Source organism: Trichoplusia ni, chromosome 5 (assembly GCF_003590095.1).
Source record: "Trichoplusia ni isolate ovarian cell line Hi5 chromosome 5, tn1, whole genome shotgun sequence".
NCBI classification, from domain to species: Eukaryota; Metazoa; Arthropoda; class Insecta; order Lepidoptera; family Noctuidae; genus Trichoplusia; species Trichoplusia ni.
The window spans coordinates 7,701,506-7,725,900 of NC_039482.1; the positions used below are offsets into that span (position 1 = coordinate 7,701,506).

The 24,395-nt window shown below is 34.7% G+C and overlaps 3 protein-coding genes across 3 annotated transcripts; 2 read left to right on the forward strand and 1 right to left on the reverse strand.

The window, feature by feature from the left end:
- The first annotated feature begins 387 nt into the window (after positions 1–387).
- LOC113494301 lies at positions 388–6,213 on the forward strand. Its single transcript, XM_026872584.1, has 2 exons — positions 388–2,775; positions 3,373–6,213. The coding sequence occupies exon 2, from the start codon at positions 3,374–3,376 to the stop codon at positions 5,954–5,956; it is 2,583 nt and encodes an 860-aa protein (XP_026728385.1). The 5' UTR covers positions 388–2,775; position 3,373; the 3' UTR covers positions 5,957–6,213.
- A 4,612-nt stretch (positions 6,214–10,825) lies between these two features.
- On the reverse strand, positions 10,826–12,002 carry LOC113494303. Its single transcript, XM_026872586.1, has 2 exons — positions 11,939–12,002; positions 10,826–11,767 (listed from the first exon to the last, which is right to left on the reverse strand). Exons 1-2 carry the CDS (start codon positions 11,970–11,972, stop codon positions 10,842–10,844), a joined length of 960 nt encoding a protein of 319 aa, XP_026728387.1. The 5' UTR covers positions 11,973–12,002; the 3' UTR covers positions 10,826–10,841.
- Positions 12,003–18,971: 6,969 nt separating this feature from the next.
- Positions 18,972–21,742, forward strand: LOC113493895. The gene is made up of 3 exons (XM_026871927.1): positions 18,972–20,427; positions 21,027–21,144; positions 21,268–21,742. Exons 1-3 carry the CDS (start codon positions 20,362–20,364, stop codon positions 21,621–21,623), a joined length of 540 nt encoding a protein of 179 aa, XP_026727728.1. The 5' UTR covers positions 18,972–20,361; the 3' UTR covers positions 21,624–21,742.
- Positions 21,743–24,395: the final 2,653 nt, after the last annotated feature.

Here is a 24,395-nt window from a genome sequence, read left to right on the forward strand (position 1 = left end):
CGTTTTATCTTTTGATCCCGAATGTACATGACATATTTTATGACACTGATTTTTTTTATCACCGGTCCATTGCAACGTAGAGGTTTTTTGTTTACGGTCGAATGGCCCGCGGGCCATTCACTTTGGGCCGTTCAGACTAAATACCCGGCCTCCAGTCCAACCGGTTTCAGCTAAGTACCAGTGTTTTACAAGGAGCGACTGCCTATCTGACCTCCTCAACCCAGTTACCTGGGCAACACGATACCCCTTGGTTAGACTGGCTGTCAGACTTTTTCAAGCTTCTGACTACCTGTAACGACTGTCAAAGATGTAGGAATACCAGCCAGGACCCACAATTTTACGTGCCTTTCGAAACACGGAGGAACTCGTTATGACAAAGATGGTCACCCATCTACGGACCAACCGCGTCAAGCATAGCTTAACCTGTGATCGAATCACAGGTTAAGCTTTTAATAAAAATTTTCACGAAACTTAAAATTCGCCACTTCGGTAGTTTTGACCACAGGTAGTGCCGCTTAAAAAAGAGTGGAATTCGACTATGCCATCTCACAGAAGAGACGTTCCGTTTATTGCTTAACCTTGCATTTCCAAAGGAGTTGGAAGCGCTGAGTTTTAAGGACCTAGTTGACTTACTCGATAGGCATTTCGAACCAATAAAGTGCTCATCGTGGACAAGGCGTTTTTTTTTAGCACCAGCAGGAAAACAGGCGAAACCATAGGAGAATGAGCCTCGCGATTGAGAGGTTTGGCAACTTATTGCGACTTCGGTACCGCTTTACGAATCTACGAGATCGTTTTGTCCTTGGCCTGACTGCAGGTCCAGAACGCGACCAGTTGTTTGAGCCGACACTCACGTTATCGCGGGTTATTGAATTGGCGGAGCAAGAAGCATGTGCCAAAGAGGCGAATACCATGTTAGGCACTAGTTCGGAGGTCGTGACTATCAAGGAGGAACCAACATACCGCGCGGGATTCCAAGGTCAAGTGAGCCGAAGCTGCGGCACGGGGGACGCGTATGCGGCGTTTCGGCGTGACAGGGATCGCTGCTCTAGTTGCGGTGAAGTGTGTATTTTTAAATAGGTTGAATTATAATTTAAAACTTTCTTAGGTTTCTACATAACTAAAGTTGTTTTTTTTTATTTTTGTTTGTAAAATTCTTAAATAATTTACACGTTTCAAAGGAAACATAATTTTCCTGGTGTGATAGGGTGCATCGATTGTACCCATATGGCTGCTAGCTTATAAGACCGGTTACGGAAGCAACAGAGCGATATTCAAAGTACATCCCTACAGTCTCATCCACATAATGATAATGAAATTCCAAATACTTCATAACCAACAGAAATTATAACACTTCGTATAAAACAATAAAGAAGAAAAACTTTACGCGTTGATTTGATAAATAAAATAGCTGCACTGAAATCAAAAACAAGAAGACTGAGTGCTAGCTGACAGTTAACGTATTTTATAAATCAAGAAACTGCTGATTTATTATCCTCCTTAACTGGTCACAGCAATGATTTTTTGAAGCCAAGAAAAAACAAATTTTCTACGGAAGTACGTCCCAGTTCACGCGCTTAAAATTATGTTAGAAATCATTTTAATACGTGTCTCGCACACTCGCACTTTGGCGCGATGGTACCAATTAGTCAAGCCTACCATACATTTATACACCGTTGGATAGGTCTCGCCGAGCCGCATCCAACGACACCACTCACGGTCGGCTAGCTCACACGAAACTTCAGATATTTCGAGTTTTACTCATACAAACCGAGGTTACCTGGAGGGTGAGAGACCGCCATACAAACGAAAACACTTAGTGATAAAATCTTGTATTCCTTCGCGGTTTTCGACTCTTACATACGTACCTTGGCTCCGTCCAACCCCTAGACGTGTTTTATGCCGTCTAGGTGCGAAATAAATTATGCGAAATAGATTAACGTGGCGTTTCTTTAAGAGACAAAAGGGAATGGTGGAAGGGCTCGAGAGATATGAAAATAATATAAGTTTCACAATTATGTTAGTGGCGGAAAGAAAAATCGTGTGAGTGTATTTTTAGATAACAGGTTGAAAAAAAGCGTGTTGATGTTAAAAGAGTGATAGATTGATAAGTGTACATATATATGCGACACAGTCATGATGTGAGGACAGTGAAAAAGAAAAGTTATGGGAGGACTTTGACTGCTTGACTGTTTGATGATGAATTTGCAGGACAACGAGACAGAGGGACTCAAAAAAAGAGTTAGTTCTTCCGCATATGCTCTGTTCAAACTATCAGCTATCGTAGACACTGGTGCTCTAATTACAGCTTACCATGGCATAGTTCACTCCATCCTGAGATTTGGAATAATATTCTGGGGAAACTCGGCCAACAGAGAAACAGTTTTCAAATCTCAAAAAAGATGCATTAGGGCAATGTTTGGTCTTCAAAATACTGACAGTTGCAAACAGTTTTTCAATAAATTTAAAATATTAACTTTACCTTCCTTGTATATATCGCACGCTTAATCATAAAGAGTAATAACTCAAAAATCATGTTTTTTGAGATTTAATCATAAAACGTAATAACCCAATAGTATAAATACGTACGCTCCGACTGCCGCTCGATTACAATAAGTGTGAGTGAAATAAAGGTTCGTCCCTCTCTTTTTGATTTACTCGCGCGGACAAGTTGCAACCAATGAAATGCTACAATCAGTATTGCGTCAGCGCTTACGCTAGGAGGACGATCCGAACAACGCAATAAATTGAGTTAGATCTGTTTATTATTAACAGGTAAGTCCCTTTTTATGTTACTATTATATTATAAACTGATTTTTTTAGTTTTATTACGTTATATTACAAAAATATGTTCATGGATTGTTGACATATTTCGACTTAATGCAGTTTAGTTTTAATTTTTTGACCGCTGTTTGAGTATCAATTTGAGTTAATGCAGTTTACTCTTAAAACACATTTCAATTGTATGGAGTATTTTGAATTATTTCAGTTTATTATTAAATAATACTTTAACTTCATACATCAGTTAGATTTATTTCTATTTATGATTAAAATTATACTAAGTTTGATGGCACATGAGGGCTTAATTCTGTTTTCTTTAAATAACCTAACTCATCGAGCTTGATAGTTTTATAATAAACTGGAGTATTTTAGAAATAAGGCTAATTTTTCGGTTGTGGGTATCGCTAGTGCTAATTAAAATAATAGTTATTAAGTTCAGTTCGTTACTTAATTTTTTGACTGTTTTGCCTATTTTGAGCCAAACGCTTACACAGATTTAAAGTTAGCGAGAGGTGCCAAGGGTGGGAGTGCCGCTTGATATTTTACCTACCATAATTTTACGTAAAAAATAAATCTAATATTTTTTTTTAGTATGGCGTCTTCAAGAGCATGTCGAATTATGCAACTGCTATCGATCGAAAATAAAACAATAGAAGCCAGAAGTGAAGATGAAGACGAGACACTGAAAAGCAACATCGACAATGTTCCCTCCGAAAAAATAAGATCTCAGTACAGTGAAATGTTACAAGACAAAGAAAACTTAGAAGAATCTTTAGATAGCTGTGATGACATTCTATCGGATTACGATAGTAATATAAAATATGATCACCGATTGATCACTTCACGTAAAGTACAACCAAGCTGCAAAAATAAAGAACATGAATTGAAAATTTCCCAAGTTAGTCTTGTGCCGGCTTATGATAGTGATGATTCTTCTGAAGATAACAGTTACATAACTCGTGCTGCAACAGTCACTGAAATCAGACAAAGTTTGCCAAAACCAAATTCACCCTCTTCGAGCTCAAGTTCATCTTCGTCCAGTACTTCGTCGTCAGATTCCGACAGTTCCTTATCGTCTGAAGGACCAAAAAGATGTTCTCCGGAATTAACTACTAATACAAATGAGTATAGGATTATTGACTCGCAGGTAATTGAACAAAATCGTGGGACATCATCTATAGAAACGGCACAAAGCGATTCGAGCAAAATGATTTTAAGACAGCAAAACTTTAATAACACATCCAATAATATTTCACCCATGTTTACTGACGAAAGTGATATTGACTTAAGTGATGATGACCCAAGTTTTGATTACGAAAAATTGATTCATAATAAAAAGAAAAAGAACTACATTTTTGAGTCTCACACTACAGAGTCTGACAGTGATGGTAGTTCCCAGATCAATATTAATAAAAAAGGCCGTAAGCGCACAAGGAACCCTACAAAATGGAAACAAAACCAAATAAAAAAACTACGAAATACTGGAGAATCATATGTATCAACAGCGAAAACCCATAAAACTATTCCTAGCCGGTGTCTTAAAATCCCGTGCACAGAAAAGTGTAAATTGAAATGCACTGAAAACATATCTACTCCTGACAGATATGATTTATTCAAAGAATTCTGGGATCTAGGAGATCTTAATAAGCAGAGAGCTTACATATCCACTTGCATGGTTGATATAGTACCTAAATACAAGTATACAAATGCCGAAAAACCTCGGCGTCCTAATAAGGCTTATTATTTTACAGTCAATAATATAAAAATTAGAGTTTGTAAAACATTTTTTAAATCTACCCTGGATATTACCGACCGCACAATTTTTACTGTGCAAACCAGAGTAAGTGAACGTGGCTTTATGCTTGAAGACATGAGAGGCCGACACAATAAACACAGGACTCTTAGTTCGGAACTAACTAGTGACATAAGAAAACATATTCTAAGTATCCCAAAAATGGAATCCCACTACGTACGAGCTAGTACTTCCAGACAATTTATTGATGGTGGAAAAACAATCAAAGACTTATACAAGGACTTTGTAGAAGACCAAAAGAAAGATTCCAAAGAGTTTGGCAATTATATAGCATATTATACAATATTCACAAAGGAATTTAATTTAAGTTTTTTTCAACCAAAAAAAGATCAATGTGATCTATGTTTATCATACAAAAATTCTGTAGAAGAGAAAAAGAAAGAGCTAGAGGAAAAATTTAACACACATTTGGAAGAAAAAGCACTTAGTAGGCATGAGAAGCAGGAAGATCGAAGAGTGATAAATAAAAACAATAAGGTCGTTATATATGATTTACAGGCAGTATTACAGTGCCCAAGAGGCGATAGCTCATCGTTCTATTATAAGTCTAAACTAAATAGCTACAATTTAACTTTAACCGAATTGACAACAGCTACATCAAAAACGGCTTATGACAATGTACATTGTTATTTTTGGACAGAATCAGACGCGAAACGTGGTGCAGTTGAAATAGGAACTTGTGTTTTGAAATATCTTGAAAGACTTCGTGAGGAAGATACAGAAGAAAAAAATATCATATTTTATTCTGATAACTGTTGTGGTCAGAATAAAAATAAATATATCGCGACATTATATTTATTTGCCACACAAAATTTTAATATAAACACAATTACACACAAATTCTTAATTACTGGACATACACAGAACGAAGCAGACAGTGTGCATAGTTTAATTGAGAAAGAAATTAAAAAGAATCTTAAATCAGGGCCCATTTACAGCCCTGATCAGTACATAGCATTAATAAAAAATGCAAAGAAATCCAAACCAGCCATAAATGTCCATGAATTAACATTCGAGTCTTTTATGGATATGAAACTCTTGCAGGAAGAATGGGGTTATAACTATAACATAGATATTGAGGGGCAAACGGTAAACTGGAATAATATTAAAGTGTTGTTTATGAAAAAGGAATGCCCGTTTAGTATATTTTTTAAAACCTCTTACAAAGACAATAATTACCGAGAAATAAATGTCCGAAATAAAAGAAAGAAAATGAGTATATTAACACAAATAACGCTGCATAAAGCGTACACGCAAAGACAAGACATAAGTGTGAATAAAAAGAAAGATTTAAAAGATCTTATAAATAAAGGTTTGATCCCACCTTTTTATACTAATTTTTATAATTCTATTATTAATTGATTGCTTTCATTCAATTCAGATCTCATTTATGTGTGATTATTATGATTTAATTGTGATATTATTTGTTTAAAGTACTACTTACTTCAAATCGTTATTGTACTAAGTAGGTACTGTTTTATATTTGGTATAAAAGACTGATTACCTATTGCCAATTGTTTTAATTACTGATAGAAAGATAAAACTGTTCCTTTTGTTATTGATGTTAAGTTGCTTTTATTTTATTATTTTAATGAAAGACCTATTTGCTTCTTATAATTTATGATAGAAATAAAAATATTTTTGTTTTCATTGATTTTGAGTTGATTTTTTATACCTATTATTTTAATAAATATTTTTCTTTGATAATTCATGGTAAAAGTTATAAACATTTCGTTTTTATTGATTTAAGTTGATAAGGCATGTTAGTTTTAAGTTCACAATTTTGTACCTATTTTTAATTAAAGAAAATATTATGTTGTACAAACAATCGTTTCTTTTATTTTAAGTTCATTTATTTATGCCTATTTTTATGATTTAAGTCAGGAATATACCATTTGTAAGGGATGTAAATAAATACACAATTTCGTAAACTCTGATTATTGCGAAAGTAATCCATAAATTAATACAAAATCATGAATATAAATACGATGTTACGTTTTATTATTAAATGTTTTAAATATGTGAGACACGGTTCTATTCATAAAACGCATTATTGTAATTTATTGTTAGAAATATCTACGTTGATAAATCATAAACTGAACTAACAGTGTATACTAATACAATATGATATTTTATTTTATTCATAAACTGGAATATTTCCATATACGTTGGTTATAATTTGACTTCCAAATATAAAATTTAATAATAGACTGAAATAAGTCGAAACTTAATTTTCTCTAACGATTTTCTTGGTCAAATTTTTATGAAATTCATTTTTCCTGGTTTCATTAAATAGCTTGATTATCAAACTATAACCTAAAACTTATTTTTTTATTAAAATGTATTTATTTCCATAATTACATGTTAATTAAGTTGACGCGGCAGAAGTGAAAAACTTTAAACGCCAGTTCCCAAAAAGTTGAATTTTTGAGTTATTACGTTTTATGATTAAGTGTGCGATATATATATGAAGTTGCTACTTTTGTAAAAGGTAACCCAAAATTATTTAGTGGCCTTGCTGATGTAAGCAGTCGTAGTCGTAGGGATAATGACAGACTATGCATTGTGCCATGCAACACTGCGCTAATGCATAAAAGCGTATTTTGTCTAGCGCCTATCATTTAGAACAAAGTGCCAAAATTGATTAAGTCCCTACCCTTAAATAAGTTTAAATTAAAATTCAAAGAATATCTTGTTGCCAAGTGTTTTTATACTCTTAATGAATATTTAAATGATGCCTAACACTTTTACTACCTATATTGTGACGTTTCACTTTAAATATTTGTAAAAATTTTGTACGCCAATTTTGCTGGCAAACATGGGTCTGATTTTATTTTACCACCTTAGGTAACAAAAATACCTGTTTTTTTTCTAAACATATACACGTGTTTTCACAAAATAAATGATCTTTTATCTTTAACGAGGAAGTTTATACAGGAAGTGATTTTAATGGACGCGTAGGAAGAAATAATGGTGAATATGACAGTGTACGGTGGTTGCGGATTCGGAAACCGGATCGCGGACGGCGAGACACTGCTACAAGCTGCTTGTGCCTTCGACCTGTCTATAACAAACACGTGGTTCAAGAAAAAAGAGGAACATCTTATGACTTGCAAGAGTAGCCACGCAACACATTAAGTAGTCTACCCGTTGTGTATGTCTAGAGACAAATTCTGCATTGAGACTTTCAATGTAATAACACACATAATGCTCAAATGCAAAAGTTTATATTTCTTGCAGATCTTAATATTAATAAGTCATGTTTCGAATATGAAAAAGATATCCAAATGCTCTAACAAGTTTACCCAGAAGACTTTAATGAAAACTTCCTGAGTGAATTTAATCACTTTCATAAATATGTTCGAATTAAGCATGAATCTTCAGAAACAAAGGTCACCCATTCTGATCTTGGTATATGAAATGATGATTTAAGATAAAGTTCGTTATCCCAATCATAGAAGTGGTATTTAAAATCTTTCAAAGCTTAATGATAACTAACTGCTCTGCTAAACGATCCTTGTCGCAACTAAAAAGATTAAAAATCATGCCAAAAACAAACATCCGTCGAGACAAACTCAATTCTGTAGCATTAACGTGTATTGAGGCAGACATTATTCAGATAAATGTCGGCGATGTAATCTCGGAGTTTGCCCTGAACAAGGCAAAGAAAGAAAGTTCAAGTTTTAAATTATACCTACTACACTGTATCTTTTGATCACCTTTCGCGGTATCAGCGCGTTCAAACACGTACAGCGCGGGCGCATGTTTAGAGTGGCATCGTTTACATCGATCGCGGTAAAATGCAGTGCTTAAAGTGTAAAACAGATTTTTGGTGAGAAATATGAAGGAGTAATAAATATGCCGAATATCGAATACGACACGAATATTCGGCACTATTTATAATCTAGGTACAATTGAAAACTTGTAGGAAATATCTAGATAGGTACCACCGTGACTTCATGTTACCAATACTGTGCTCATTTATTTCAGATCCTGTCAGCATTCACATTTTTAGGATTATTTTACATCTACAAGTTGTAAAATATAAGTATTTAGTCAGTCACGGTACATACAGATACTGGATAAGTTTTTTTTTATTGCGAGAAGAGGTACCACTACTTTAAATATGCTAAATGATAATTTAAATGATTTTTTCATTCATAAGGTATTGCTACAGACTGATAAAAACATTTATGCCCGGTTCCTATAAGTCAAAAACGAATCGTTTCTGTTACGAATAGTTAAAATTTCAACCAGACATAACACGAAACCATTACTATAAAACACTACTCGTTACCCAAATAACCGACATCTGGTTACTAACGGATGAGAGGGCGTTAGTAAGCACAAAGTATGAAAATGTGTTGGAATGTGTTCCTATAAATATTTTCTACCGTCACTGAACTGTCAAGACAACGTCTCGTTACCGTTTTGTTTACTGGTCAAATTCGGTCAGTTAACAATCGTGAGCATTTTCTTTTGGTTGAAATTATGTTTATCATGATTTCTGTAATAATGTCGAGCTCTGAAAGTGATAGAAAAATCATGGCTTTGTTATCAGACGAAGATACGGATCAAGAAGTGGGATTAAGAATTTATAAACAAAGGGTTGATTATTTTTCCGTGCTTGATAACCAAGAATTTCAGCTGAGATTTCGGCTCGACAAACCCGCTGTGGAACAATTACTCAGTGAAATTTATCCTAATTTAAGAGTGAAAGGAAGACGGTTTGTACATAATAAAACATAATAATTATGTATTACTTAAATAACCTAAAAACTTTAAAACAGTTTGCGTGTTATTTAGCTACTCAATTTACAAATATTTTTTGTTTTAGAAACTATGAAATACCACTAATACATCAGTTGCTGCTTACTTTACGTTTTTATGCACTAGGAACAATGTTATTATCAGTAGCTGATTTTATAGGTGTGTCGAAAACATCAGCTTGTCGTATCGTATTTGATGTTAGCTGTGCTATAGCACGGCTATATAACACATATATTCGCATGCTCCCAAACACTGAGCAGGATTTTTATAATATATCACGCTTTCCACGTGTTCTTGGAGCTCTTGATGGTACACATATTAGAATTCAATCACCATGTAAGATCATACATACATAATAATTTTGTATCAAGTAAACTTAACAATTTCATACATTTTACTACTTCAGATTGATTTTAATTATAAGAGTTTACACTTTTTTTACAGGTTCTCAAATTGGAGAAGAATTCAGAAACAGAAAAGGCTACTTTAGCATTAGTGTGCAAGCTGTATGTGATGCTAATTTATTATTTATGAATGTTGTGGCACGTTGGCCTGGTTCCTGTCCCTAGAAATAAAACTAGACGGTGCGCGTACAAACAAGGAGCTATAAAACAAATTAATAACAATTTTATTTTAAAGACGCGGACGGACACGGAAGACGGGAAGACAGATGTCAATGTCATGCGGTTCGCATTGTATTGTCACGCGTTTTGTTTACCCCTTGCATACGTAACATCAAACTTGCTATACTAAGAATGTAAACTTATTTTAAGCTTAGATGTCAAGGTAAATCAAATTATTATTGTAATTGTACGGTAATTTGTTCTAATACTCATTTAAAATATGACAACGTATGATTTTTTTTGCATGACTGATGTACAATGTTTTCTTGTAACTAAACGTAAAGAGGAACGAGAGGGACATTGGCGAACGAGTCGTAGGCGGGTTAGCTACGGATGCTCGTTGCAGGTAGGGCGTTGTGGACCTCTAGTTTTGCATTGGTAATGGTAACTAGATTACGGATGGTTACATTGGCCCAATGACGTCTCGTAAGTTATAGGAACCGGGCATTAATCAAACAACCACACGTTAGCGCGAGACATTTACTTAAAACAACGTACATATCAATCTTAGATTAATAATTACTAAACAGAATATATATTTCAGTCACGCATAAATGTTCTCGGTAAAACAACTATGGCTAAAAATAAGTTACAAAAATATGAATGACGCCAACTTTTCCAGAGGAGAAATATAAATTTAACATCTCATCACACTTAAATAAAATACCAGAGTTCGCATCATTCTTTAACTCTAAAAAATACATGTATTAAAAACATGGTCATAGCATAACGAACTGATCCGCATAAAATAATCATATTAGCCTAAAAAATAAAATAGGGATCATCTAAGTATTTTATTATATTTTTTCTTACTTTCTTGAGAAACTTATTCAGTTTATAGCGAAATGTATGCGCTATTCTGTGTCAGCGTCGGTCATAGTGTTCATGATAAGGTCGTGGTAAGGCCGTACGTCAGTGAACACTAAAATGCCAACATTCTCACGTTTATAAGCGAAGCTACCGATTCCGAAAACTGTTTCATTTGATACTAAAACTGCACCCGATGTGAGTCCTCGTTTTTGATAAATATTCCTAATACAAATGAAATGGCCTAGCAATTTAGAAATGTAGCTATCACAATTTACAATGACATCATCACTACTATCATCATTATAATATTGAAGCTTCCTTCCTCCGTCTACATTTATTTGAGCAAAGCGCACGGGATATGTCAGCTTATCTCCAGGTTTAGCGATAAGCATAATAAATATTTGATTTTTAGTTCCAAAAGTCACCTGACTTTCCTTCAGTTTGGAAAATGGAAATGACTTATCAAAATCAGTCTTAACTCGCAGTATCATCAGGTCGTGGAGAGGAGAATGCCTATTAGGTCGTAGACCATGCCAACTGTAGGCTGGAATGTCTTCGTCTGGGGTGTATGTTACTTGACGACCCGACCAAAGCTCATGTATCTGATGAGTGTGAAAACAACCTGGTTTCAACTCAAGTGTAATGAGTACATAAATATGTATTTCATTGACGATTGAACTATCCCTCGTAAATTTTTTGAAGGGATTATATGAAGTTAGTATTCTATTTTTATCTAAAATAACTCCCATTGACAGAGGCAAACACCCGTATTTTTCGTCTTTGCTGTTTAAAAAGACTAGTACGACTCTATTAAAAAACAAAGTGTCTCGTTCTTGACAACTATAAGACACAGGTACGTAAGTTGTCCACGGTAGCTGTTTTCCATTGATTGTCTTCACTACTACTTCATCTGCATGTGAAACAGCATTATAAAGCGCTAGCATTAGCACAAATACCAAAGCAGCTTCCTCTGAAAAATAAAAGCTCTAATAAATCATAGAAACATAAATAAAACATTGCAGTTTATTAATAATTCACACGCGAGCCTTCGGCACGTAAATTTCAACAAATGTTTACTTAGCATGTTTAGCTAGTCCACCCCTGCATATTCACGTGTGGGATTGCATGCATTACATAGTACCTGGTTTCCTTGCGCTCGACCGCGACCGCTGCATTTTTCGAGTCAAAAGAAAATTCTGAAGTCGCTGTCGTTTTTTCCGTCCAGTCCTGTTCAAAGCATAATTACATCACAGAAAGATGGTTTATAACACAAGCAATTGTACTGAGATAATTTTAGTTTGATAATTGAGCCTGTTAAGGCGTGTTTTTAAATTACACCGCTTCCAGTAGAAAAATTAGTAGCCACACACTGCCAACGCTCTGTGAGAGTTAAATGATATAATGAAGCATGAGCTTTATTTAGTTTAATTGAAAGCACTTATAGACTGACTTTACATGTGTAAAGGTCGCTGAAAATAATTGATGATTTAAATTCAAATAATATTGATTTATTTGATTTACACGGTAAGGGAAACCAATTACATAAATCAAAAAATAATTTGAAACGAAAACGATATACCTAGTTGCAGTTTTTGTGTTCCAACTGTAACGATCTAACTGACAGTTTAAAGTGACACTGGATATGAGTGCTAACGATGTCTTATATATAGTTCTAATGTGCCCTGTTGACACACCTAGACTTAGTTTGCGGTTGTTGACAACAAACAGGAAAGACTTAAATAGAAAGAATTCTATATGTTTTTTGTTTGTTTCTAGATACACATAACTAGTCTATAAATAAATGTTGTTTTTTTCAGCAATTCGCAGGTAAAACGTATTGTTAAACAATGTCAATAATAAATGTCAATAAGACATAAACATGATAGAATTCTTAACAAACAGCTACTTGCATGCGCTGTTTGCAAGTCCAAACAAAAATTATTATTTTTGAACGACGACTCAAATTTCAACTATATCTTAACGACCATTTGGATCCCACCAGAAGTACAATCAATAATCATAAGATCAACGCTCACAATAATATTGACATAACAAACCATAACTCTGCGTGCCAAGCGATGCGTATATACCATGCGACTATACTTTAAGTTTACAGACATGTATGTTACAAATTATTCAATATTTTGATATACATATAATTCAATTTTGCAGAATCCGCCGTTCTATCCTATCGGGCTTAGGACAAATTAGTTTGAACTAGGTTATACTAGTTAATCCTATCGCGTTTAGGAAGAACTAGTTTAGTCTAGGCAAAACTAGTTAATCCTGAAATCGGGTTTGGCCGGTAACATATCGAAACTCGAAATAAGTTAAAATGTCATCTAGAGCGCAAATTATTCTATATCTATGTCTCATAACAAAAGACGAAAAATATTATACTATACCAAAAAAAGGAACCGTTGAAAATTCAAATTATGAAAACAATACAACGGTTAAAACAACGCCTGTCATTGAATAATTTTCAGGTATGAGTCAGCGGAATCAAGGTCGCTTTAATTTTAATGACCTTCAATTATAAAATAAAGGTCATTGAGATAGGTATTTGAGCATTTATGGTTATATTTCCTGCTTTTTTTTTCTTTTTTCAATAAGCATAGTCCTATTAGGAGACAACAAAAATGAAGCTTGGGGCAATACAGTGGCAGTAACAACGCAAGTTTCACAAGAAGAAAAGGAAGTCGGAGAAAACAAGGAATATAATTCCAATGCGTTTGAAGCCTCTGGTACAAGAATATTTCCACTGTTCCATACACCCCTTGCCCCATTTGCTGAAAGGCGTACGTAATAACTTTTCACAAAAAAATAAAATAAAATAAGACTGGTGCCTTTAATCGAAGACCAAGAGCCAGTCGCCACCGGTGCACTTCAGAGAGAGACGACCGTTTCATTGTTACAACGGCGTTCCGGAATCTGAACCTGACGGGTGTTGATGTGTTCGCGGGGTGGCTGTCATCGAGTGGACAGTAAGAAGACGCTTGAAGAAAGCCAATCTCACTCCAAAACGGCCTGCCACGGGCCCGAAATTAACGACAAGCCACCGACAAGCGCGCCTTCAATTTGCTGAGCAACTCAATTGGAGCGTCGAGCAATTACAGTCGGTTTTATTCACTGACGAGTGCAGAATGTTTCTGCATGGTAGTGACAGGAGAGGCCGGGTCTACAGGCGTCCGGGCGAGCGATTTGCGCAGTGCTGTTTTCCTGAAACGGTTGCATACGGCGGCGGCTCCTGCATGATGTGGGCTGGTATCTCGTTAGACGCAAAAACGCGCTCGTTTTCGTGCCCGCGGGAGGCCGAGGAGGAGGGCTGGCAGCTGATCGGTACATTACCGACATTCTTCAGGACCACGTTGTTCCCTATGCAGGATTTGTGGGCGAAAACTTCCTATTAATGCATGACAATGCCAGGTGCCACACATCGCGTATCACTCGACAGTTCCTGAACGAAGTGAATATACCGACGATGGACTGGCCTGCCAGTCCAGATATGAATCCCATCGAGCACTTATGGGACGAACTCAAGAGAAGGGTCCTGGCCAGAAATCCGTCCCAGTCCCTTTGACCGTAGAAGTATTGAAGGCGGCGGTATTAGAGGAGTGGGACGGAATTCCTCAAGACACCGTGAAAAAAATTATCAGATCGATGAAAAACCGACTGCAAGTTGTGATTAGAGCTAGGGGAGGCAATACCAAGTATTGATTCAATAAATTATTTTATGTTTATTAAACAGTTTTTGTTTTATTTAATAACTAACCATTGCACGTTTTTCTAAGTTCCCATTTTCCCTCTACTTTCATTCAGATAGCATTAATTTAAAAAGTACTGAATAAATGTTGACAATGTGGTACCAACATAAAGCTAAGCTTAAGCTTTCAAACGCTATATATATTTTTTAAATAAATAATGTATTTTTTCGAAAAATACGTACTTTTATGTGCGCGTATGGTTTGAGTCGATTTGGTTGCTCGCGAGTGTAGTTGCAAAATGGGATCACATAAGATTGCTTTTAACTGAAGCTAAAGGGGATGATAAAATAAGAATATAATAAATTAACTGAATATCAAGTTGATTTTAATAAAAATCCTAAAACGAAAGTTAAGTGTGCAGCTCAAGTATTTAGCCAACGAGAATCTGCAGTCATGAAATTCCTCGCACGTAGGCACAGTAAGAGTTATTCTGCTTAGTAGAAACTTCCTGTTCTGGGCAGCTGTATTACATTCAATTGAATTTAAATAACACGACATTTTAATGAAGACACCCTTGAGAATTTATTTTGCTGTTTCAGAAACAATGGAATAAGAAATATTAATCCAACTTGCATGAAATTTATAAAAGCAATGTTGATTAATAATCTTAATTCAGTCCATTTGATTAATGCGAATTGTGTGAAAGGTGATTATATACCATTGAAATAAATTCAATTATTATTATGGAAAAATCTGATTCAGATTCTCCTGATTTTGCATATGAAGTTGATTCCTTGATTTCAACAATAAGTCAAATTATATCTAGTGATCTCATTTTGCATGCGGAAGCGAAGAAAAATATAGCTCGATACAGAGTAAAAAATCTAAATTATTTAAAAATTGTTCTAGGTGCACGACTGATTTGCTTCAACAAGAAATTGATCCTAATGCATTTAATTACATGATTGTTGATACAACAAAATCATTGTTCAATGCATTGTGATTCATTTACTAAATTACAATCTGAAATATATTTTTATGATTGTGACTTTTTTAAGGGAATCTCCCGAAATAATAAACTTATGAAAAATAAATGTAAGTATTTTTTATAAATTGCAGATGTGATTTTTCAAATATTCAATGTGAAAAACATAAACTGAAATAAACTTTGATGGGTGTATGGGCGTATAGGGGAAATACGGACAAAATGACATATACGGACAAAACGACATAGCGGGCTTATTTCGAATTTGGCGGGCTGTAGCGAGGTCATGAACCTAGTAATACGCGGCGGCGCCCATGTTGGCAATCCTGCGAGGTGCCCAGCGCCATTCGGTTAGTCTGTTTGAAGTTACGAGTCGGAACGTGTTTCGTCGCGCCAAAAAAATATATTTATATATGAAATACACCGGGTTTTTGATGACTTTTATGTTATTATTTGTTATTTTGTTTACTAAATTTGAATACTTATGTTATAGGCTTGTGATTAGTGTGTTCATTTTCTCCAAGTGCTCAACTGATACAGCATCAAGAACCGCATAACTGCACCAACGCCACAGCAAGTTACGAAAACAACATCATTCAACAAAAATAATAGCTGGATAGTAGTAATTAAACAAGAAGAAGTTATAAAAACAATCTGTAATAAGGATGTACAATATCAACGCAATAAAGGTGTCTTCCTAATAACAACAGACAGTAGCTGCAGAATCCAGATTCAAGATAGAATCCTATCAACACATCAAAGGTAAATCAATCTGAGGGAAACTATACCATTACCTCGTGCTTATCAAACACCATATGTAGCACCGATTAAATTAAAGCTAGACAACCTAAAGGATGCTATAAAACGGTCGGAAGAAATTACGATGCCTGAAGAAAACACAATAACTATACCGTCAACACCTAGCTGGCCATCTATAACAATGTACATTTTGATATTCATCACGGGAGTCGGAGTAGCAGCCTACAAGTTCTGGTGAAAACCTAGGTCGGCGCAAATCACAGCGCTACACCAACCTGAACCTGAAGAGGTACAGCTTCGGTCGCAGCCGTCATTACGCCTTCATCTTAAGGGGGGAGGAGTTATGTCATCGTAACGAAGCCGCTCCACAAGGACCAGCTTTGTTACATAGAATAATTAGACATTAAGATAACTTACATATGACTTCCTGATACTTGACATAGAATATTATTATTAACAATACCAAAGTGGAAACCAAATAATAAAACACAAAAAAAGAGAACTGTTGCCAAAGCTTAGTGTTTAACACCAGTTGCCACAACATAATCTGCAACCGTATCCGTAAGACATGTCAAAAAAGAAGATATACGGCGGTAGTTTAGCAGATTAATAAATCAAAATGACAATGACAAATAAACAAAAATGTCAAACAATCTTCTCAATCATCAAAGGGATCAAAATATTCCATCTCGAACGATGATTGGATTTGTAGTACGTGCAATGGGCTATACTCACAAGATGTAAAGTTACAAAATGGAGCTGACTGGATAACATTCTCGTTCTGTACTAATCCTTATCATACCCATTGCCAAAGTCAAATTATAAATGACAACCAAGAATTTTTTATGTGTGTTGGTTGTAGTATCACTGACGAGTACAGTGGTGAAGAGTAAAAAACAATTTTAAAGTCCAATATTAATTTTTATTTTTCCCTACTTTTGATAGTTTCTCGTTGATTAATAAATACATAATTACTTTCAATATGTATATATTTTTTATTAATTTTATTGTTTGTTACTTTTGTGTTGAAAAATAATAAATACTCGCTTAATTCGGTTCTATCAGAATTAGAGAAGTACTATCACCGCATTAGTGTTCGTCGCAGAATTAGACAAGTCATCGCGATTTCATTAAGCTCATTTTACGCTGAGTTAATTCATATATGTTAAGATTACACTTGTTCATATGATAAACAGAAGACTGATTAATGTTCCTATTAAAAATAAAAATAAAATTTGTAAAAGCTGTTTTTTTTTCCACATTCTGTTTTTTGTTAGATGAGTTGACCAAACTTGTATTATCTCAGAAAAACGGGCCGCGAACTTAAAACTACTGCAGTTGATATAGCTAAAGTGCTTTCGATTCACATTATCATTGGATGTATTCCTTATCTTCGTATCCCAATGTCCTGGGGAGCAGGATTGAGATTGGAGGTTATCAGCAAGCAAAAAGCTCGTGACCAATTTTTTATATGATGACTACGGCTCGCAGAGCGCTCTGGATCGATGGACCTCGCGTGCAGGTTCGCGGCGGTCCGTACAGGAGCTGTACGCGTATCCAATGTACGCGTGGACAGTGTTTCCCAACTACGCGTAACACAGGAACTCGCTATCCGTACGCAGCTTAAGAATAACTGTTACAAGATTATAGAAGAGCACAATTTGTAGTGCTTCGATTTATAGGAATTAAGAAATGCCTTAAAGAAAGGTTGTAAGAATACTTTAGATATTACTTGAGTTGTAAAAGTAACAATTTGTGATTATTTTGATACTTGAAATTTATGTGTGATTTGTGTAATAAGGATAATACTTTTTTTATTATTCATTTTTTTTATTATTTTGGCGCGATGGTACAAATCAATAGGTTGTGAGCCAGGGTTTACCGAAGAGTCCTTTGAAGCTCTTTCCCTTTTGGTAAAAAACAGCCCAACCCAAAATTACAAATGTTGTTTGTGTTTTAATGAAAAGGCCATTCGTAAGTGTGTACAGTGGGATGGTCACAATTATATAGGTTTTGTAAACATAGGCCAGTATCTAGGCGTAGATACCCAACCTGTAGCAAGGGAAGTATTAGTTTTCATGCTCACATGTGTTAATGCTAGCTGGAAACTTCCTGTAGGGTATTTTTAATAGGTAAGGTAAGCGCGAAACAAAAGGCTTCCTTATTAAGACATTGTTTAAATATGTCGATGAGTGTGGATTGGAAGTTATTAACTTAACTTTTGATGGTTGTCCAGCAAATTTTGCTATGGCAAAAATATTGGGATGCCAAATTAATGGGGATTACGTTGGGTGACATATCAAATATAACAAATTGTGAAGGTAAATACATATCTTGGGGGCACATCCAAAGCTTGGTGAACTTACAAGAGAGCGAAGGATTGCACATGGCAAATAAGATAAGACTGTCCCAGGGGTAAGTGACCGCCCGGCGTTTTTTTAATATTTGTACAATATTATTGATAATTACATTTATATTTGTGACTTAGCGGCTTTAGTTATTTTTTTTTTTTTTTTGTAAAGGCACCTGATGTGCTGCAGTCTTTTTACGATATTTCCTAAGTTTGTTCATCTTTTTTCATTATTTTTTTTCTACTGACTAGCCGACATCATGGATTATCAATTAAAATCATTAAACATAACTTTAATGTAGTAAAACATTAATTAAATAACAAACAAAATTAAAATTTGAAAAAAGTAACTCTTTTTTTCCACTTTTTTCAACATAAATCTAAAAAATGCCTCTTAATGTCACATTTTTTTAATTTATGATATTTCCTACAATCGCTCAGAACAATGTTAGCTACTAACTACAATTATAATATTGTACAAATATTGACACATTGTATATATCAAAAACCAAGTAATGAAGGTAAAATTGGCAGCACAAGTATGAAGTGCTTCAGTTGCTGACGCTATGCAATTTTGCTCTAAAACTTTAAAAATTGAGGAATTTAATAATTCAGAAGCAACTGTTAGATTTATTAGACTTTTCAATAATTTGTTTGACTTTATGAACTCGCGAAATTTAAATTCCTATGGATTCAAAAAACCAATTAACTCACAAAACTATGCTAGTTTAAAAATATATTTAGAAGAAACATTTGAATATATAGTCTTAAAAACTCGTTGACATAAGAATAATGCATTCAAATAGAAAACCCGGATTTACAGGGTTTTTAGTTTGTATAAAGACTCTTCTTTTCTTATATGAGGAGCACATATTAGGTGGTAGTCTTGATTTCCTTAGTACTTATAAGTTCAGTCAAGACCACTTCGATTTTTTTTTAGCTCCGTCGTGGCAATACCAAGCAGAAGGTTCTTTGAGGACCCTAAATTAGCTGCAGAAACAACAGGCATCAGTTTTGAGCTAATTTACAGACTGAAAGTCATATTGGAAGCAATTTCAAGCGGATTTAAGATTGTGCGAGGAAATTTTCAAGGGAAAGTAAAAAAAGCAGTGTTGCCATATATACAGAATTATCTGTATCTATCTATACAGATTCATATTCAGATTTATATATTATTAAGAATCAAAAGGTAGTGTATTTATACAATTGGGTCATAAAAAATGGTAAGCTAAATTGATAGTTCTTTAACAAATTTGAATCAAATTGAAATAAACTTCCATGGGGTATGTATCTAATTTATGATATTTATGTAGGTCTAAAATTAAGTGTATACCAGATAGAATGGGAGACAGTCGTTTCATTATAAAATTATTTAAATTACTATAGGCATGGAGACTTGTCTAAACCCAGCGGGGGCCCTCGTGGGAGACACTACGTACAGCTAAAATGGAAGGAGCTGTCGGATATGCTCAATAGTGATGGGCACAGGCGACTCTAGAACAGAGGAAAAGTGGCGAAAGGTATGTCTCAAATCTTTATCCATGGTTATAGTTTCATCTCACAAGTAGAAATTCATTGCATGCATTTTATGTTGGCGTTGGGCATCCTTCTCTATTATTGGTGTGGTGTTTTTTATTCATATTAAGGTTTGGAGTGATTTCAAAAACAACGTGAAACGAAAGTGGGCCAAAATAAATAGGTCAGCTCATGGTACAGGTGGTGGGCCTGCGCTTCAATTAACATTAACCGACTTAGAAACCAGGGTTATGAATATAATTGGGGTGCAGGCTGCTACTGGAATGCCCATACAAGAAGCTGGCTTCATACAGGTGTGATTAAGAATTCTTCTTTGTAACATTTAAAATGAGTTTAGTTTCAATTTTTGATGCACATAATTACACAGTCACAAGCAAAGATAATTATGTTAATTAAAATTATAGTTTTTACCTCAGACTGATATAAGTCAAGTGTTCAACTTTTGGATTGTGTACTCATCATATTGCTCATAACTGTACATATAGTATATTTTCATAGAAATACAATAAGCTTAGTAACCATTGAAGAATTGTGTGAATATGATATTCCTAAACGGGACTGAATGTGGTCAAAAGTTTTCTCTATGAGAAGGACCTACCTCTTTATAAATCCCCAGAATAACAAAAAAGGGTCACCACTTAAGCTCTTTTTTGTTAGTATAGTTACACTTAAAATCCTTTTGCAGTGGTGCATGACTTAATCTCATGCTTTTGATTTTGCCACATTATTTATTTGAATTATGATGCTTGTTAGTCTCTTGAAGTTTGATGTTATCTGCATTATTGATTATCCTCAAGAGCAGACATTTGATAAAAAAATAAACATAAGTAGTAGTTAGCACTGCTTTGAAACATATGATGTGTGTTCCCTAATGTAATTTTTTTATGAAAATTAGGTTGATGTTGAGGAGGAAGATAGCTTGTCAGGTACTCATCTACAAGAAACAAACACAAAAACAATAAATGAAGTTATTGTTGATGACATACCTATAAAACTAACACCCGTTGCTGACGGTTGGTATATTTTTAATTTAAATACTTTAGATTACCTTTTGAGTTTGAAATAACTAGTACTAAATGAATTATAATTCAATCATTAAAACTAAAAACTAACACATTAAGTCGAGATAACTACCTAAATGCCCATCATTTTGCCAGATACTTGGAATACTCCGGGAACAAGTAGCCAACGCTCAATCGCTCCACCTCCACTTCCCGCGCATCCACTACCACCTTCAATAGCTTCAATGGACACACAGTGGAAGCCGCCGAAGAAAAAGAAGAAAGCCGACGATGAAATTTTAAAAGTATTTAAGGAGTGTGAGGGGTCTGCAAGGCAGTATGAAAGAGAGCGTGATCGAGTTGCGGAAGAATTAGAAAGAGAGAGGATTAGACAGCGTGATGTAGAGCTGCAGTTGCAAGCTAAATGGCTGGATTTTTTAAAAGAAGCTTTGAAGGTATTGGATGCATATTTGGCGAATAAAAGTGAATAAAATCGGACATTATTTGTTTCGCCAAATACGCAACTATTTATTAGCGTATCTCGATCAATTAGCTATATCGATTAGCTTAATAAATAACTTTGACAATTTATTATTTTAAGATCTTTTGATTATATTTCATACAGAAATACTTTTTATTAAATAGTGGAATATTATCTGGAAATTTTAATTTATCACAAAAGAAAAACCATTTCTACATTCAAAAACTATTTACTAAAACTTAGCTGCAAAACAACTCTTTATGACCGTCAAAAATTCAAATTAAAATAACAGCACATGTACAGGCTCTTAGCGACAACACCGTTCTATAAAATACATAGAGCTTAAAAGTAATAACACGAAAATACAAATATAAAGCAATTAGCTAAGACCTAACTCTGTGCAATGAGTTTAAAATTACAAATAAAGAAAAAAAATACAGACAGAGTTCTCATACAATTATTCTCTTATGACTCATAACACAAAACCTAGAAAAAAAATGGAAAATTAAATTTGTTCCTAACACATAGAAAGCATTTAATTTTATAAACAAAGACTGCTAAGAAATTAAATGTTTGATTATAAATAATTCATAATTAAAATAAATAAAGATAATTCTTAAAAATAACCATGTTATTTTTTTTATCTCTTCCCTGTACATGAAGTATCTTCCCCTGTACACCTTGTCTCTCCCCTGTATTGTATATTTCCCCTGGTCACTTATAAAACGAGATAAAACCAACAACCCTTTGTAAACGTTTTCAACGTAGCAGTTAACATTAAAAAATGTATTCTTAAGTAAAAATATATAAAAAAAACCCGTGCCACCATTTCATACAACGAATAACCTCTTAACTGGATGACCCATCCAACACATGCAAATACATATGTACATACATAGCCAGGTGTTAAAATACATAAGTCACAACCCTTAATTATCTTATTCGTTACAGGGTAATCATGGAACAAATTTGCTTCATCATCTTTCTTCGAAACACGTTGAAGAATATAATATGGTTATGAAATACAATAACCTAGCCAACGATGCTGAAGATAAGGAAAACTGTGGTGAAGGAACATCAAATGCAGGTATGAAGTCAACGAAAATGTGTGCAATTTAAGAGTATCTTAACCTCGTGACAGTGCATGGTCGTCCATTTGAATTATTAGACGACACAGCATTTCGTAACATCATAAAACTAATTCCTATGAATGCAAGGGAGTATCAATCTTTTAATTCTCACAACATTAAATCATTGTTGCAAGATAAAGTCGATGCTATCCGTTCTTCCATACGAGGAAGGTGCGACACGTCTTGACAGGTCCTTTTTTGGAATCAATATAGAATATGTTAGACAAGCCAAATTATTATTAGAAACCTAGGAGTTGTAGAAATGCGCACTCGGAGCACCGCTGAAATTTTGAAAGAAATTTTTTTATGGTTGCTTCGCTACTACTACATATATTGGAACAACACAAGTGTATAGTATCACAACTGACAATGGATCGAGCATGATAAAATTAATAAAGCTTATAAACAATGATTTATTACAACCTAGAAGGGCTGTTGTACCGTGTGAATCCAATACACTGTACCTGCAGTTACAGTGTTTTGGATTAACAACGTCCATTCGATTTCTTTTTGCCTGTTACATGATCCTACATTCATAGATTTTGGTCTTTATTCACAAAAATCTGAGATATCGTCATGCAAAAAACACTGTATTTAAATTAGACTAAAAGCCTAAAATTGCAAAACACGGTAACCAAAGATGCAGTGTGTTGGCTAAATAATTCTCGCGCGTTTTAAGATACAGTGTTTTGTCAAAAATGTCGTGCGACGCGAGCGCGCCAATCAGAGCGCGGCTGACCGACAATCTCGATCATTATTGGTCGATTTAAGTTGTCAGTTCAAAGCAGGCACGTGCCATTGTTTACGCGCGCGGTGTCCAGTTGTTGTTTAGTTATGACAAGTGTTTCTTTGTTTCCGGAGTAATTGGTGAATAAAGTGGGTTTTAAAAAGTTTTAAAATGAGTGGTTATCGTAATAAATTGTTGATAAAGTTATCACAACGCAATGTGCAACATTATAATAACTCTATAGTGCTACAATGGTGTCTGAGTTAAATACTAATTTCCAAAAGGAAAATGATACTTATATCACTGATCCTTCTAGTCTCTGTGTACCTGATGATCCCATGGACTTAAGTATAGACTTTCGCGATATCAGCCCGACTTTATTACCATTGAGTGAATCGGAGTGCCCAAGCCTTTGTGAAGAAATAGGTAAAGGGGACTATACTGAGTTACTAACAGTAATTACATCTTCTATTACTCAGGATTGTGTACAAACTTCTGAATCGGTTGATAATAACTTACATAAGTGCATTGAATCGCCAGGAAGTCATGATTGTGTCCAACTAAGTACAAAGGCTTTTATAGAGCACCAACCTAGTCCTCGTCAAAAAAAGGACAGTATGCTTGTCCCTACCAGGAAACCGCGTGCAGCTAGTGACATCGATTTCAACGAAATTTTGCCAATGACTGAATATGATAGTGAGCCTTCAAGGAAACACAGTGTTACGTGTGACGACAGGTCCAACAATATAGAAAACCAAGATCAAGTTGAAATTTTACAACCGAAAAGAGCGAAGAGAGAGAGAGACCCAAAAATTATTCTAGAAAATCAAAAAAAGAAGCACCCCATGAAACCCCCTTGCAGTAACTGTAAAAAGTCATGTACTGAACTTATTAGTGAGATAAATAGAGTAAAAATACATGAACA

What these genes read in the sequence shown, in the direction of transcription:
- LOC113494303 (XM_026872586.1), bottom strand. Translation starts at nt 11,972, where the DNA reads ATGCAGCGGTCGCGGTCGAGCGCAAGGAAACCAG. An exon ending in GTCGAGCGCAAGGAAACCAG is followed by an intron (nt 11,768 to 11,938) that starts GTACTATGTAAT and finishes TTTATTTTTCAG; the next exon opens with AGGAAGCTGCTTTGGTATTT.
- LOC113493895 (XM_026871927.1), top strand. Translation starts at nt 20,362, where the DNA reads ATGAATATAATTGGGGTGCAGGCTGCTACTGGAATGCCCATACAAGAA. An exon ending in AAGCTGGCTTCATACAGGTG is followed by an intron (nt 20,428 to 21,026) that starts TGATTAAGAATT and finishes TATGAAAATTAG; the next exon opens with GTTGATGTTGAGGAGGAAGA. An exon ending in ACTAACACCCGTTGCTGACG is followed by an intron (nt 21,145 to 21,267) that starts GTTGGTATATTT and finishes AGATAACTACCT; the next exon opens with AAATGCCCATCATTTTGCCA.
- LOC113494301 (XM_026872584.1), top strand. Translation starts at nt 3,374, where the DNA reads ATGGCGTCTTCAAGAGCATGTCGAATTATGCAACTGCTATCGATCGAA.